The 16,962-nt window shown below is 42.3% G+C and overlaps 1 protein-coding gene across 1 annotated transcript in view; it reads left to right on the forward strand.

Moving 5' to 3' along the window:
• The first annotated feature begins 15,280 nt into the window (after window positions 1-15,280).
• The window catches only part of CLDN10 (claudin 10), a 104,935-nt gene continuing 103,253 nt past the window's right edge, over window positions 15,281-16,962 (forward strand). Inside the window, exon 1 of the mRNA XM_037895859.2 lies at window positions 15,281-15,597. Coding sequence (XP_037751787.1) covers window positions 15,384-15,597 — 214 coding nt within the window. The 5' untranslated portion in view covers window positions 15,281-15,383. The remainder of the gene's footprint in view (window positions 15,598-16,962) is intronic.

Below are 16,962 nucleotides of genomic sequence, written 5' to 3' on the forward strand. Positions count from 1 at the left end.
GCCTACCCCTGTTTTAGAAGATTTGAGCTTTTGATCTTTCTGGAGACTGATATAACTCACGTGGATGGCACACTGAAGTACAAAAGAATTAAGCTTCTCTCCAGAGAAAGGTAAAAGCTCGGATTCTATTCAAACTTTTCAAGAAACTGGTAGACCTGCTGTTCTTTGGAAGCAAAGAAAGCAGCTGCTGTGACTTTGAATCTAATTAATAACTGTTCCAAAGGCTTTGCAGATGATCCCATCTTTAGCAATGCAGGAATTTTTAATTTGTAAAACTGGCCTAGTGACAATGACTCTCCTAAGACCTAAGGAGAAAAAGTGGTTCCGGCAATGTGATCACACTATACTCACCTTTTGGAATATAAAAAGTACAAAGTTATTGAAGCATTACCACAATACAAAGAGCCCAAATCTGCATCCAGAAATTGAACTCTGCACAGGTTGCCTCTGCACCATGTGGCAGGAGATATTGCTTCAGTCTTGTGAAAATTATAAAGATGTACTATCGCTTTGTCCTAAAAATTGTCCTAAAGATCCTAACAAGTATTATAGAGTGTAAAAAGGATTACCCCCCCCCCCCCCCAGCTGATGTTGATTATAACTGGAGGGCAAACCAGATGTGAAGTTCACCAGATGTGATGTGCTTCTTGAAGGGTTAATGAAGATCTCAGGTAGAACTAGACCTTTTTTTATCTAGTTGTTATTCCACATGACTGTATTCCTGTCCAAAACAATATGAATTATTTTTGATGTAGGATTTAATAGGACACACTATAATATGTTTCACTAGGTCAATGTATTTCATTTACTTTATTCTCTTTTATCCACTCATTTTATGATTCTAGCAAAGTAAGGAATCTTGTTGGTTGGGAAAGATTTATTCTTTATAAACCTTCGCTACTTAATTCTGCATGGAGCTTGGATCCTGCAAAGATTTATACACTGACTTTTAAGCAGTCAGTGGGATTATCTACATGCTTGCAAGTGCATCAGCACATCCATTTGTTCAGGATCAGACCTAAAAAAAAATTCTCTTAATATTTCTTCCATAATTTTACTAGGAGTAGCTGTTAGATTTACAGGACATTGATTGTCAGCATTGCCTGAATTTCAATGAACAACTTTCAGTGGCTCAGCCAGGATCACTGCCAAAACAAAATTTTACAAGACAAAATAATTTCCATGCAAATTCAAGCCAGAGCACTCGTCTCTTCTCCATTCCTTTATCTAATAGTTCTGATCGTCCCAAACCTTCAGATAAATTCTGCTTTAGTCTTCTGAAATGGCACATAGACAAATGACCAGAAAATTCCTTTTCAAGGCCAATTTTCTCCAGATTAGGTCAGATTTAACAAAATCACCTCAAATCCCAACATACCAATCTCAACCTTTTACTTACTTTTTTCCTGTATGTAGATATCAAAAACACTCACCAGCCACTAAAACTGTTCTAGACTGTCTCCTTCTTTCATGTGCGACCTATCTATCCATACTCAATTCACCTAAAAATAGCAAAACCTTTCAACATACTTTAACAGGCCCCTACACTATTCTGTGTTAAAATACGTAAGTGTCCACCATCTAATCCCATAGGAAATATCCAGAAGTAAACCTGGCACCCAGGTGACAAAAATCTTTGAAATAGCTCACAATGGACAGAGCTTGACTCCCTCTGAAGTCAGTCAGTTGCAGAACTCCCACTTAATTGACTGCAGGGTCAGACCTTGTGCAGTTCTTTCTCACATTGGATTTCATCATGAAAGATGTTGAGCACTCTCAGCTCTTGCAGGACTTCAATGTACACAGCATGTTATGGGATCAGGATAAACTTTTGGAAATCCTTGTTTATAATCACACCCTAATCTTAATATTCCCAGGAGATAGCATTCCATAGCAAAGGTAAGAATTCCAGAGCTTTTTTAAAAGACCTTTTCTTACACAGGTGGAGTCTGGAGGGTTGGGGAGCAAAGGAGGGTGTCCCTCCCTCCACCAAACTGCAAGCCTCAGGGGCAGGCAGCCTGAATGTGCAATGCAATGAGTTCCGCAGAGGAAACAAGATGTGCCGCTCCCAGTTTGTGCCCCTGAGGCAAGGAGTCAGAATCTTGTTTATAAACAGAGTGATTAACAGTTGATTAAGATAAGAAGACTTAAGTTCAATGATCTGTTCCAAACTTGGTGAGCTGCAAAAAGTAAGTAGCCTAAATGACAGAAAATAATTGTAGATTTTTCTACAGTTGTTTCAGTTGTATTCAAGAGCTTTTAACAAAGTTACTAATATCTTTCTTTGAGAAGATAACTGATTTTTCAGACAAACGAAATGCAATAGAGCTAATCTACCTGCATGTCAGTAAGACATTTGATAAAGATCCACATGAGAAATTATTAGTTAAATAGGAAAAGATGGGGATTGTTGGACGCCATCAGGTGATCGACGGACATCTATCTAGAACACATCACTGGGTATTGGCAATACCAGGAGGGATGAGCCAGAGTGCCGATGAGAAGCAAAATCAGAAAGTAACTGAAATATTTCTCTGATGGATTATATGTACTAAGGGACAATTTATCCTAAATGCTCAATTACTGAGGGACAATCTACACTCATTCCCATATTTGCTTTTTACAACCAACTATCGGTATAGTTTTTCATGAGTGATGTACCCGAGTTTTCAGATTTTAATATCTAAACTGTACCATTAAATTTATTCACCTCAATTTGGATTATTGCAGATTATGTACTGTAAGTATCTCATGACTTTTTAACCAGATTTTGTACTTTTGGATAAGGTAAGCACTACACCCAGATGTACAGACACTTTTTTAAATCTGTGTATTATATAATTTTTAACATTAGTTTTAACAAAAAAAATTTAATCCAAGAACTGGTTAAAGGGAAGACTACAAAAGGTCATACTGAAAGGTGATCTCTCAGGCTAGACTAGAGGAAGGTTACTAGTGGAATTCCTCATGAATCAGTCTTGGGACAACCTTATTTAACATTTTTATTACTGACCATGGCACAAAAAGTGGGAGTGTGCTAATAAAATATGCAGAGGACACAAAGCTGGGAGGTATTGCCAGTACCGAGGAGGACTGGAATATCATACAAGAAGATCTGGATGACCTTGTAAACTGGAGTAATAGAAATGGGATGATATTTAATAGTGCGAAGTACAAGGTCATATATTTAGGAACTAACAAAAAGAATTTTTGCTATAAGCTGGGGACTTAGTAGTTAGAAGTGACAGTGGAGGAGAAAGAGCTGGGGGTTTTGGTTGATCACAGGATGACTATGAGCCATCAGTGTGATGTGGCCATGAAAAGGCTTATGTGGTCCTGGGGTGCATCAGGCGAGATATTTCCAGAAGAGACAGGGATGTGCTAGTACCATTATACAAGGCTCTGATGAGACCTCTTCTGGAATACTGTGTACAGTTCTGGTCTCCCATGTTTAAGAAAGATGAATTCAAACTGGAAAAGGTGCAGAGAAGGGCTACTAGGATGATCCGAGGAATGGAAAACCTGTCTTATGAGAAGAGACTCAACGACCTTGGCTTGTTTAGTCTAACCAATAGAAGGCTGAGGGGAGATATGAGTGCTCTGTATAAATACATCAGAGGGATAAATACCATGGAGGGAGAGGGGTTATTTAAGTTAAGCATCAATGTGGACCCCAGAACAAATACATATAAACTGGCCATCAACAAGTTTAGGCTTGAAATTAGGCAAAGATTTCTAACCATCAGAGGAATGAAGTTCTAGAGCAGCCTCCCAAGGGGAGCAGTGGGGGCAAAAAAACCTAACTGGCTTCAAGACTGCGCTTGATCATTCTATGGAGGGGATGGTATGACAGGACTGCCTACAGTGGCATGTGGCCCATCAGCGACTGCCTGCAGCAAAAATCCACAACGGCTGGAGACGGGACATTAGATGGGGAGTGCTCTGAGTTACTACAGAGAATTCTTTCCCACATTTTTCACCTTCTTCTGCAGCATGGAACCCTTGCAGGTTAAAAATAGTGGTGAATTCTGTGTCACCTGAAGTCTTTCAACCATGATATGAGGACTTCAGTAACTCAGCCGGATGTTATGGGTCTATTACAGGAGTGAGTGGGTGAGGTTCTGTGGCCTGCAATGTGCAGGAGGTCAGACTAGATGATCACGATGATCACTTCTGACTGTAGTAAGAGTGTCTGAGTAAAAATATACATTACAATTTTAAAGCTATCCAGTGTCCCACAAGTGACTTGCCACAAGATGTCAGAACATGTTAGTATTAGAGCTGAGTGCGTCTAATATTTATTTCATTTTCTTTCTTGATATGAGAATTAGATGCAGTGCTCCTGTCAGATATTTCTAAGTTATCTGCAAAAACGCTAGAGTTTTCAGTTGCCTAAGTAACCACTGTAATCATGGTTAAAGTCCCCTCTCCCCCAGATCTGAAATGGTTCCCCCATGGGCAGGCACGGAATTTGTTTGGCCCTGTTGGCCTGACTGGAACTGCTCCCCCAAATATAGAAGTCAAACTACATCTGTGGTTTCTTATGTGCACAATTTTCGAGCATTTCTTATCTGTCTACCTGTGCTAAAGAAATAGCACTAGCATCAATCAGCTGGAGGTAATATTGCGCTAGACAACCCAAAGAAGAAGAAAAAAATTAAAAAATGGCAGCTTTGAGGAAAGTAAAGCCAGATAGCTTCAAAGACTTAAATGGAGCTGACAACACTAGCTGAGGATCTATCCCCAAAGTTAGAATATAGACTATCAGCCAGATTCACAAAAGTACTTAGGCACTTAAGTCCACCATTTAGGCATTACTGCCATTCTCAAAACCTCAGCTGCCACGCAACCTAGCAGGTACCTAAGTCCCCAGTGGTGGGCATGCGCAAAGCTGTCTAAGTCCTGATGTTACCCCAGAGCTAATGACCTGCTTGGAGCCCTAGCACAAGCCAAAGTCTCAACGAAGGATTCTTAAACTATATATCCCCCACCTATCTCACGAGTGGGGCCCAATCCTGTAGGCATTCTCACAGCACGCATAAGGATTGGGCCCTGCACAAAATACAAAGGTGGGACAGGAGTGTGTCCCAGAAGAGCCAATAGCCTGGTAGTTAGGGCACTCAGCTGGGATGTGGGTTCAAGTCCCTGCTCCAAAACAAGCAGAGCAGGATTTTTCACAAGAAGGGGCTGACCTGGCTTAGGTGCCTAACTTGAGAGGAGGGGTTTATAGCTGGGAATGTGTGCATGTCTGACCCATCAGTTAGCTCCCGAAGCTCCAAACCAATGAAAGTTAGGCATCTAAATGACTTTGAGGATTTGAGCCCTAAACCCCATCCCTTTCATCTGCACTTTATTCCTGGCTAGCTTGGGTATCTCTCTGCTCAGCTTGCTGGCTTCTGAGAATCCCTTTTTTAGGCATCTAACTCTTCCCATGCATTGGATGGGGAAGCAGGGCACCTAACTCAGGACTGAGAATTCCACTAGGCAGCAGGGCACCTGGCATGGTTGGCGCTGCAACACCTACATTCTTTTATGTATCTGGATCTATGTACAGAGAGATTCCCAGAGCACATGTGTAACTTGGCTGAAAGTGCTAGAAAGAAAAGCAAATCCACACTTCAAACAATGTGTTCCTCCTCCTTTCCTGATGGAGATTGCACTTAGCTGAGCAGGTGAGAATTCAATATTGTTACTAATTTATCACACTAGCTACCCTTCATTGTAAACATGCATGTCCTACTTCCATTGCATCTAAGATATACTAGGAATTGAAGAAGATTATAAGTCATGAAGTACGAATCAAATAGCTGGGAATATGCCAGGGAAGAATATTTTCTTTTAAGAATGAACTAATTGACTTGAAGTATATGGGAACAATTACAAGTACCAGAAAGGATGTTCAGACCAAACACCACTTCTTTGCAAAGAGCATATCTTAGGTATTTGTGATTTTTTTGAACTGTACCTTCTATGGATATGAAAAAGGAGATTATAGTGACATCTGGTTATAGCTATGTAAATTAAAAGGCCTCTTCCTTCTGTGCCCACTCTACATCAGTTTAAAGCCACATTAGAGGAATACCGGAATGTGCGTGCGAAATAATAACGGCTTTAGTGCAGCATTATCCAGAGGGTTGTACAATAATCTATCTGGAAAATATTTTTACTTAGTCACTTTCTGATCTCTCTGATTTGGTGCCCGCACTGTATGCAAGGGAGCAGAAGATCAGGATTGTTAACAGTGTTCAGGCAATGCCAGAAAGCAAATGATGGCTCACAGATCTGACAGTGCCAGGAGGATACAGAACTGAAGGAAGGATCATTCCTGGTAGCAAGAACAAAAAGAAATAAGCTCTTTAATCTGTTCATAAGAATGATGAGTTATGCTCACTGTTTTGCTGCTGCCTTACATCTAAAAAGAACCGTTTAGCAGAAGTGAAAATCCATGAGGTGTAACTCTTTCTTAATTACAGGTTTCAGAGTAACAGCCGTGTTAGTCTGTATTCACAAAAAGAAAAGGAGTACTTGTGGCATCTTAGAGACTAACCAATTTATTTGAGCATAAGCTTTCGCTGTAGCTCACGAAAGCTTATGCTCAAATAAATTGGTTAGTCTCTAAGGTGCCACAAGTACTCCTTTTCTTTCTTAATTGTAAATAAAGAAACAAATATTACAGAGACCTTAGGGCAATCAGTGTGTGAGACACAACTGGGTATAGTAAGGGGGCATGGGCTGCACCATACCCACTGTTGTTACTGCTTATGCCTCTGTGTCTATTACATCACATCCATGGGATGGCTAAGCTGCTCAATGTCATCAAGAGCAGGGACTGGGATTTGGGTAAAACTGCACTGGCTGCAACTCAATCCAGAAGAGACATATTAGGCTAGTAGGTTGTGGGAACCAAATGGAAGAAAACTCAGAGTTGTCAGCTCCTTCTATTGAGGGAGTCTGACCACCTTCTGTTAATAAGGTTTTGCAATCTGGAGATCCTGTTGGAGCCACAGCTGCTTCAGTATGCTCAGATAGGAGCAGTGGCCACGATTGGCACGTTGAGAAAGTTTCAGATTTTTCTTTTGTATACAGACCTTGCCCCAGTGCTCCTGGCCTTTGTCACTTTGAGATGAGGCTGTTTCAATGCATTGTGCATGGGGCTGTTGCCTCTACTCACAACCTTTTCTTATGCAGAATGTGCCAGCCCATTTGTTACAGGGTGTTTTGCATAAACAGCATATGAATCCTCTACTTTGTAATCTGCAATGGTTTCTGATTCATTTCCAGGGGCAATTTAAGGGTGTTGGTTATATCCTACACATAAACTTAAATGGTTTGAGTCCTGGGTCACCTCAGAGTCATTTCTCACTGTACCATAACCACAGCCATTAAGAGGACCTGAAGTCCTTGATCTAACAACTCCTGGTCTTGAGGGAGCTGGACACAGAGCATTTTCAGTGAGGGGTTCTCAGTGGAATACATTTTCTGCTTTCCCTTGTCCAACCCTGATTTTGCTGAATTTCATGTTATGCTGCAAGGTCCAGTTATTGTCTTCCCAGGCTTTTCCTAAAAGTGAGGGAAAGAAGAGGAGGGGCATCAGTAGGAGAGTTCTGGTTTTGGAGACCTCCAGAAGATCTGAGAGGTCTCAGTTATTTAGACATGGGTTGTATAATGTTGCACTTTTGTGTGCTTGTGCCCAGAGCATGATTTGGGTGTATTTAAAAACCCTATATAGATATAAAAAATTAAGTTAAATTCTGTCAAGAAACATGTATGTCCAGCTCCACATGACATCAAGTGTATTTAAACCAGGGAGCGATGCGGGCCTAGGGATGTGCTGGCCGCCGCTTCCCACAGCCCCCATTGGCCTGGAACAGTGAACCGTGGCCAGTGGGAGCTGCGATCAGCCGAACCTGCTTACCCTGGTGGGCCTCTGGCCAAAGGTTGCCGATCCCTGATTTAAACACTCTTATCTGAGAGATTGCTTTGGTCCTTGATTATTGTATTTGTGTGTTTAAAAGAATGCGAGTATGAATGCAAGCTAAAGAGAAATTCAAAGCAGAATGAAGATATGTATGCATTTAAAAAGTGATCATAACTTATGGTTTCCATGATTGGCCCAGTCAATGGACACCTTTTTTGCACAATGAGTTGATTTAATCAGTATGTTCTTAGACCCATTTCATGTGTGCCTGGTGATATTTCTTAAGTTCTTTTTTTACGAATGTGAACAAGCATAGTTAAAAATAAACCTAAAGATAACCCTCAAGATAAAATTACTTGCTTGTTCTTTACCAGTCTGATTATCTGTGCCACACAGAATATTGTATGGTACTAATAATCATTAGGGGTGTGTGCAGTAATTTAATTTTGACTCCTTGTGGAAGGGCATGCTCCCCCCACCCACCATCCTGGTAGGAGGTCGCTCTTCCTTCCCCCCACCCTGGCCCAGCGGGAAGTTGCTTGTCCTTCCCCTGCCCCACAGCTCCCAGGGCTGGGAGGAGTTCTGTGCCCCCAACGTTTGTGGAGGGTCATGCCCCTGCTTACCCCACCTTGTGCACGCTGCTGCTTATCTGGTGCCACAAATTTACAGAGCACTTCACAAACAAAAAAGATATGATAGTAACAATAAAAGCGTTGGTATCCAATAAATGGTGGGAAAATGCACGTGGGTTGTTTTTATAAAACGTATCTTTGAATAATGTGATAAAATGTAATACTCCAGGGAATAGTAACTGTTTATATAGGGTTTTTTTTAATGTACTCATTTAACAATCCTAATATAGTTAAGTTGATTTGATCATGTATACACATGATCACCAGAGTAGTCAGTTTTATCTGAATTTAGCCATTTTTGCATGAAAATTGTTTTAATCCATCCTGGCAAACATTACTACAGCAAAAATTTTAGAGTCAATAGTATGTTTTTATTGAACTCTTCATTTTAGGTTAAAGAGATTAATTTATATAAATATACAAAATATAAAAGTCAGACTATTACTTGCCCACATAAACTTTAATAGCTTTCTGCAAAACAATTTCAGTTGCCAACTATATTTTAGGAATTGGCATTGGTATGCTTTTATAAGAGCACGCCCGTAGCAATAGCAGTACTTCATGTTGTTCGCATGATTTTCAATTAAGTTCCACAGGATTACATATTTCATGTGATTAATGATTTGTCTATTTGAAGTTTTAGATCAATAGTGTAATACAGATCAGGATCTATGCTCTGATGTTTCCTTCCCTTTTCGTTTGGAAATTCAGTAAGCTATCAGGACAAAGTTCTCTTCCAACAGTTATGTCTGTTCAGTTACAAAGAAGACAAACATCAGCATTTTCCAAGATGTTAACAGATTAATTTTTAATTCTGCCTTGAACTTCTTAAATAACTGATTAACTTTTTCCTCAGAGCTTAACTTCAGAAATGTTACCTATCAGCTCTGTGTTCTTGGGGAACCAGGGTGCAGTACCCAGCCAGTCTGACTCACAAAAGACCTCCCCCTTCTTCCCTGCCTCTGTTCGAACCAAAGCTGATCAGAAGAAAGACTTACAAAAAGCAATGAAAAGGCAGCAGGAGACATACTTAAACCCCTAGGATAAGGGTGACAGGATTAAGGAAACTCCCCTAGCCTCATCTGCATCGAAGATGGGACAGGGAGGCATCTCCATTAACGTACAGAATGGAGAATAGAGATTCCAAGGCAAGAACCGCATGGAACTCTGGGACCAGAAAAGCAGGGAAGCACTGCATGATGGGGGATCTCTGCTTCAGATGTTAATGAACCCACGCCTGCACACACCCAGTTCAGTAGTTATCAGACCAATTCTACTAATAAATCCTTCATTAGTATCCTAAATAGTGAAGCTCCCTAATTGCATTGTGAGCTCCCTCCAAGGAACACTGCCCATAGGCAGGAATGATCAGTTCCTATTGTCTAGCCTGAACAAAACAACTTTGGTATACTCCCTTGAGCCATCAGTTTACCCATAAACAAATCTAGTGTTCTCCTTTGAACCATTGTTGTTTCCCTACAAAAACCCCTACCAATGCTCATGTAAGTGCTGCTCTGATGGCTGGATCCAAAATCTGTATCAGTTCCATTGGGACTTCTTCTTCTCCTGACTGATCGTGCTGGGGGTTCTGCCTGTCTCCAGCACTCCGGACCCACAGCTACCACCACCAGAAGGGAACCCAGATCAATTCAAGCTTCACGGAGTGGTGAGAACCCATCTCTCTCTCTCTCTCTCTCTCTCTCTAGATATAGCCTTCTGACCCTGACCTGTTTGATCAGTTATAGTTTTCTAAACCTGACTTTTATAATCAAATTTAAGTTAGATTTAATATTATAAGTGTTTTGTTTGTTTGGTTCCCCTATGGTTATTACCTGGCAATAAATAACTTTTATGATTAAGCTGGTTGCTTCTCTCTCTCTCTCCCTTGTGAGTGGCTTTTCTGGCTTCCTCATTCGCTCTGCAGCAACGCTCCTCATACCTAAGTGAAAGATTCCTGCAGTGCCCAAAAATCCTGTAGGGTTTGCTCATCAAGTGGGTTACTACCAGAACAATTGTAATGTGAAATTGGGGATAGGGACATGGTGAACCTGGGACATAGGAGGGTGGCAGCTTGGAAATGCTGCTCGACCCAGCCTACTGAGTCCAAGGACATATACGGATCAGCTTGGGAGTGCGGATTAACCCGGTTTTGTGTGAGTGAGTGAGACAGAGAGAGATTCTGAGGCTGGAAGAACCCTGCCCTGGGGAACCTAGGTCTTGCAGGATAGCTCCATTGGGAGGGAACTGGGAGAAGCAGAGCGCTGTATGAGACTACAAGTGACACAAGAAGTACATTGATAGAATTACAGAACACCTCCCCCCCACAAAAAGTAATCCTAATAAATGTGTGTCCGAAAGTAACGGGCAAATCTGGTAACAGAAATGAAGGCACAAAATAGGATTATTTCCTACCACTTTTCACAAATACTTAATACAGGACACAGTTCTTGTTACCATGAACTCAGTGAAATTACTTACAACAGGGTAAAAATCGCCGTTAAATAGAGGATCAGCATCAAAGCTTATGAGCCAATTAAGTTCCACTTAAGGCCTTAGAATGCAGTTTGGGATTTAAATGGAGCATAAGACTTGTGCAGGCCTGCAGTGAATATCAGTCAGATGATAGTGTATTCTGCACTCAGCAGAAAGGGCTAGATGCACAAAGATTTATTTAGGTAACACCTAACTCCCAGGCACCCTGCCACCAAGAAGAATCCACAGCCCTGAATTAGGCACCCAGGATGCTTGGGGGGAGTTAGGCACTTAAGGAAGGGTCCTCAGAAGCCAGTTAGCTGAGCAGGGAGCTGCCTAACCTCGCCAGGAGTGAAATACAGAGAAAAGGGGCAGGATGTATTTAGGCATCTAGCTCCCACTGGTCTGGTCCTCTAGGCGCCTGACTGACATGCCAGAGGGAGGCACTTCCCTCTGCTCAGAATTCCAGGAGAAGGTTCATGGCTGAGAGTTAGGCACCAAAGCCAGGTCAGCTGCTGAGATAGAGGCCTGCTAGGGCATGGGCGCTCATGAAAAGCTAGAGAAAGCCCCAATTATAGCCAATAATCCAGTGGTCAGCAGTACCGGATTTACCATGATGCCAGGCCCAAGGTCCAAAGGGGGCATGGCCCACTCTTCTCCGCCCCCCGCTCTCTCCTGTGGGGGCAGAAGCTTGCCAGAGCAGGGCAGGCTCCACCAGCAGCCAAGCTCCTCCCCTGCCTCTTCCCACAGCGTGCTACGTTCCCTCCCCTCCTCCTCTCCCTGCTGCCGATCAGCTGTTTGCCGAGGGGGAAGAGCGGAGCCTCAACATGCTCGCTGCTCCAGGGAGGAGGTGGAGAAGAGGCGGGGTGGGGCCTTGGGGAAGGGACTGGAATCAGGGCATACCCCCTCCAGCCTCCTTCCATGAGCACCCCCATGACCCCAGCCCACACCCCCAGCCCTCTGCCCACCCTGACCCTTGCACCCCCTCACACCTCCCCAGCCCCTTGCCCTGACTCCTGCAACCCCCCACACATAACCAGCCCTCCCTATGTCCTGACTCCTGCACCCCCCCACATCCCCACCCCCATCCTGAGCACCAAACGGGAGCTCCTGCACCCCCGCCCATCTCACCTGTACCCCTCGCACCAAACAGGAGCTGCCCCATTTAAGCAATCCACACCCCAACCTCCTGAGACCCCTCCCTCACCCTAGCTCCTGGCCAGACCCTGCACCGCAATGTTTTTTTTACAATATTTGGAAAGATTGTTACGTGGTCCGTCGAGACCCTCTGCGATTTTCAAGTAGTCTGTGGAAAAATAAGTTAGATTACAAAAACAATCAAGGTACCTCACTTTATTTTCATTTACTTGCTATTACTTATAGGAGGAGAATGAAAAAAAAAAAGAATGAAAAACGGGGGCGGGGGGAGATAAGAGAAAATGCTCTTTTTCTTTGCTGGGTCCCAAGGAGAGGCCCCAAAAATGAAGGGACGGGGGGTCCCACTAACTCTAAATCCACCACTGGCTGTCACATCACCTGGGCTGGGGATACTGTGTCGACAGATCCCCACAGTCTCCAACTTACCTGGGCAGTACAGCAGATATGGCCCTGTGGGAGGAGGGGCAGCTCAGTGCAGAGAGAGACAAAGAGAATGGGCTAGAACCAAGTAGGTACCCGCTCTATGTGGGCAGAGGCGGTGGGGGATTCTGTTTATCCCCTCCCCAGCCCTGCTTTGCTTGCAGTTTACCCCTGGCCCCTCCCTTGCTCCAGGGATCAACCCTAGCTGCCACCCCACTGTGCTTTTGACCCCAGCCCCTTTTACAATCATTCCCCAGGGGGGCCCACAAATATGTTTGGCGCCGGGCCCACAAAAAGTTAATCTGGCCCTGGTGGCCAGGGCACTCCCCTGAAGGGTGGGAGATGTGGTTTCAAATCCCTGATCTGCCTGCTTTGGAGCAGAGACTTGAATTCACATCTACCACCACCCAGGTAAGTGTCCAAGCCACCAGGCTACTGGGTATTGTAGGGTGGGCGGTCACTCTCTCCTGTTGGAGCTGTTCTACTTCGTATAAATAATTAAATATTCATTAGGCCAGAGAGAGAGAAAATGACTCTAGTCCAGTGGTTAGGGCATTCAGGTGGGATGTGGGAGAGACAGAGAGACCTACCCCCAAAACACTCAATAGTCTAGTGGGCTAGGGCACTGACTGGGAGGTCGAAGATGTGAATAAAAGTCCCTGCTCCAAATCAGGCAGAGCGGGGATTTGAATTTGGGCCACCTACATTCATAGATTACAAGGACAGAAGGGCCCATTGTCATCTCCTGCTCTGACCTCCTGTATAAGACAGGCCATAGGACTTCCCCAAAATAATTCTTGTTTGAACTAGAGCAGACGTTTTAGAAAAACGTCCAGTCTTGATTTTAAAATGGTCAGTGATGGAGAATCCACCACAACCCTTGGTAAATTGTTCTAATCGTTAAGTATCCTCATGGTTAAAAATGTACACCTTATTTCCAGTCTGAATTTGTCTAGCTTCAACTTCCCGCCAGTGGATCGTGCTATACCTTTCTCTGCTAGATTGAAGAGCACATTATTAAATATTTGTTCTCCATGTAGTTACCTATATATACGTCCCAGGTGAGTGCCTTACCCAGTAGGCCACCAGATGCTCACAATTGCCCCCACCTCGGTTTTGTGACAAATATAATATTTTAGGTAGGCTTTGAGAATGCCTATGGGATTGGGCCCCACTGGAGAGAGAGGCAAGGGAACAACTCGTTTAAGAATCCCTCTTTGAACGGCAGGGGCTTCATCTTCATCTTTCTAAGCCCTTGTTACATGTGGGGCAGTATCAGCACTTAGGTGGCTTTGCACATGCCCACTGGCCGAAACTTTTACACCTATGGGACTTGGGCATCTCTGGGGTTAGGTGGCAGCTGAGCAGTGATTTTGAGAATGTCAGTATTGCATAAATGATTGATTTAGGCACCTAAAGGAGCAGTTAGACACATAATACCTTTGTGGATCTGGCCCTAAGTGTTTACAGGACTGGGCTCCAGTAAGTTGTCATCTGGCTGTGGAAAGAGGTAGTAAGGCATTTCTAGTTGTTTTAAGTTCAGCTTAGTTATAAACAGTAAATGCAACATCTCTTGTTCGTGATAACTGGTTAGATAAGTATGGAAACTAGTGAGGCAGCACCTGTGCCTTCAGCGTCTATACTGACTACTTCACTAGAGAATGGACAACCATTAATGTAGAATAGCTTGCTGCTTTGGGGAAAAAAGACATCTCAGGTCCTGAAGATACATCTTCATTGGTTCTCTCAAGCCCCTGCAAGAATCAATATAGTCCCTAAGAAAAGGTGAAAACCTAATAGTTTTGTATGGCCTAGGTAGATCAGTAACATAATATTTATCCCTGGGGATCTATTCAGTGATGGCATATTTAAATAGTCTCCTCTATTCCATTAGCATTCTAATGCAGAAGAACATGCATAATTTTTAAAGGTATACTTATCTTATGGCACATAGCTGATTACTGTATTATCTGACAGTGAGGCGGAATTGGATTCTTCCTGTCTAAATTTACTCATCCTCGTTGTTAGAACAATCTGTTACAGGATGTCATTTTAGTATTCAGTGGCAATGCTGTCTGTCATCTCTTTAAAAGTAGGTATATTAATAAATACTTTCCATTTGTACTTGGAGTCTGGCAGGTTAATCTATTCATAAGTCAAGAAGGAATCCATTCTCACAGTTTAATTCTGTGTACAGATTTTTTATCTTCCAAAATACAAAGGTGCAAACACAGTGCCTGCCCCAAAGACTTTACAATCTTAAAGACAGAGCTACCAGTTCAACTACTGCTGACAAGTGAATTTATTTTAGACTCTTTTAAAATGTATTTTTCAAATAATAGTTGATCCCTTTAAAAGTGTTTTGCTACATCTGCTAACGGATACTGAACAATTTGGACTCTGCACTTTTTTCTAGGGTTGTTAAGTTTCCAATTAACTAAAAATTAAGCATTAACTAGAATACCAGAAATGAGAAAAAATATAAAAAAATGAAGTTCATTTTTAAAATTAAAAATTAATTTATTGATTTGTAACATCCATCACTAATTATCTAAAAGAAAAAAAATCACACTTTTTGTTTGTCTCTAAATGTCTCTGGTGCCTGGGTCTTTAAGTCAAGCAAGCATGAAAAATGTCTTGTCCCCATATTAACTTTCTGCAACACTTGTTCAAGTGTAATTTGCTTGTGTTGTACCTATTGCTTACCCAGATGACTGAAGTACTCTCCACATACCACACAGTGACATTGCTAATTGTCCAGGATATAGTGAAAGTCAAGAAGCATGTTAGGGATACAGATTTTAGCTTTGATATTTTGTTTTGGTGGAATAGGAGCTGTTATTGCTGCCACTGCGTCAAATGAGTGGAAAGTAACCAGCAGAGCAACATCAGTTATCACTGCAACTTGGGTTTTCCAGGGTCTTTGGATGAACTGCGCAGGAAATGCACTGGGTGCTTTTCATTGCAGACCTCATTTTACCATCTTCAGACTAGAAGGTAAGTAGAGGTAATTTTACTTGAACTATGACAGTGCATGAAGAACTACATCAGTACAGGGTGATTAAGTAACATTTACAAATAACTCTGAGAATTTCAAGATGTGAGCCTCAGGAGGAAGATAATGATTTTGGTTTGTACAACAGGGTATAACTAGAAACAAGGGTATAAATTTAACAAAAGGAAAATATAAAATTAATATTGGAAATAATTTCCTGACAGTAACATGCATTCCTCTCCTGAGGAAAGATGTAATTCCACTATGTAAGACATTATAAAAAAATCCAAAACACTCCATACTGGACAGAATTCTGGCAAATATACTTTGGTAACAAACTTCTCTTGGCAGAGGTGGACTAGACTCCCTAGTAGAAATTAGAGATGATAAAGGTCTATGTGAAACTAAATATACTGCTGACAGGAGGGGGTAAGTTATGACAGGATCTCTGACACATATCAGAACTTCTTACAATAATTAGGGGCCTGGTCCAATGGTGCATTTGTATATATTCTTCACTATAAGCACATGAGTGTAATGGAACTACGGACATGCTTAGAGCTAAGCACCTATGTACGTGTTTCCAGGATTGGGGATGACATTTTACATTTTAAGTTATAAAGCAGGATATTGTCGAAGGTGAGTTAGAGAGAGAGAGAGAGAGAGAGATGTATTGTACATCATCTATTGATCTGTAAAAAAGTAAATGTCGGCTGCTCAACTACTGAGTGAAGATGGTGGGGGTTCTCTGTATAGAACAGCATATGGAGAAGCATTTGGTTTAAAATATATGTAGTACTAGTTAAACTTTGAGACACTAAACCATAAAGTCCTTTCTAGAATTTGCATAGTAGAACTACTCAGCTACCAGCAATCATGCTCCTTCTTTCCCTTGAGGACAAGGGCAAAGGAATTTGTTGAAGCTGGGCTCTCCTGGATGACTGGGGCAAATGAACCAGGTAGAGTAGGTCCACCATAATCCAGTGCGTAGTGGGGGACGGTACTAAAAGAAGACACCACTAGTAATTTCATGGAATCAGGGAAGAAATCCAGGCCGGAGGCAACCTTGCAAATTCCTCAATGAGAGCTACAAGAATCACTAGTGGGAGTCACTCGTGGCCTGTGGGTCATACAGGCCAATTCCTGGACCTATTGAAGTCAGAAGTTTTGTTGTAGACCTCAGTAGAACCAAAATTTGGCCCATCATGAGTACCTATGAGTTTATACATCTACTCATCCTTCAGAGCATTCACCTGCTTTGAATACTAGAAATCCATAAAGGTAAAGTTGATTGTCAAAATGACATTATGATGATGATGCAATTATGGGCTTGAAGTTGCAGTCTTGGTATAGGCAAAGCTCCCAGT

This window comes from Chelonia mydas, chromosome 1, assembly GCF_015237465.2.
Source record: "Chelonia mydas isolate rCheMyd1 chromosome 1, rCheMyd1.pri.v2, whole genome shotgun sequence".
In the NCBI taxonomy this organism is placed as follows: domain Eukaryota; kingdom Metazoa; phylum Chordata; order Testudines; family Cheloniidae; genus Chelonia; species Chelonia mydas.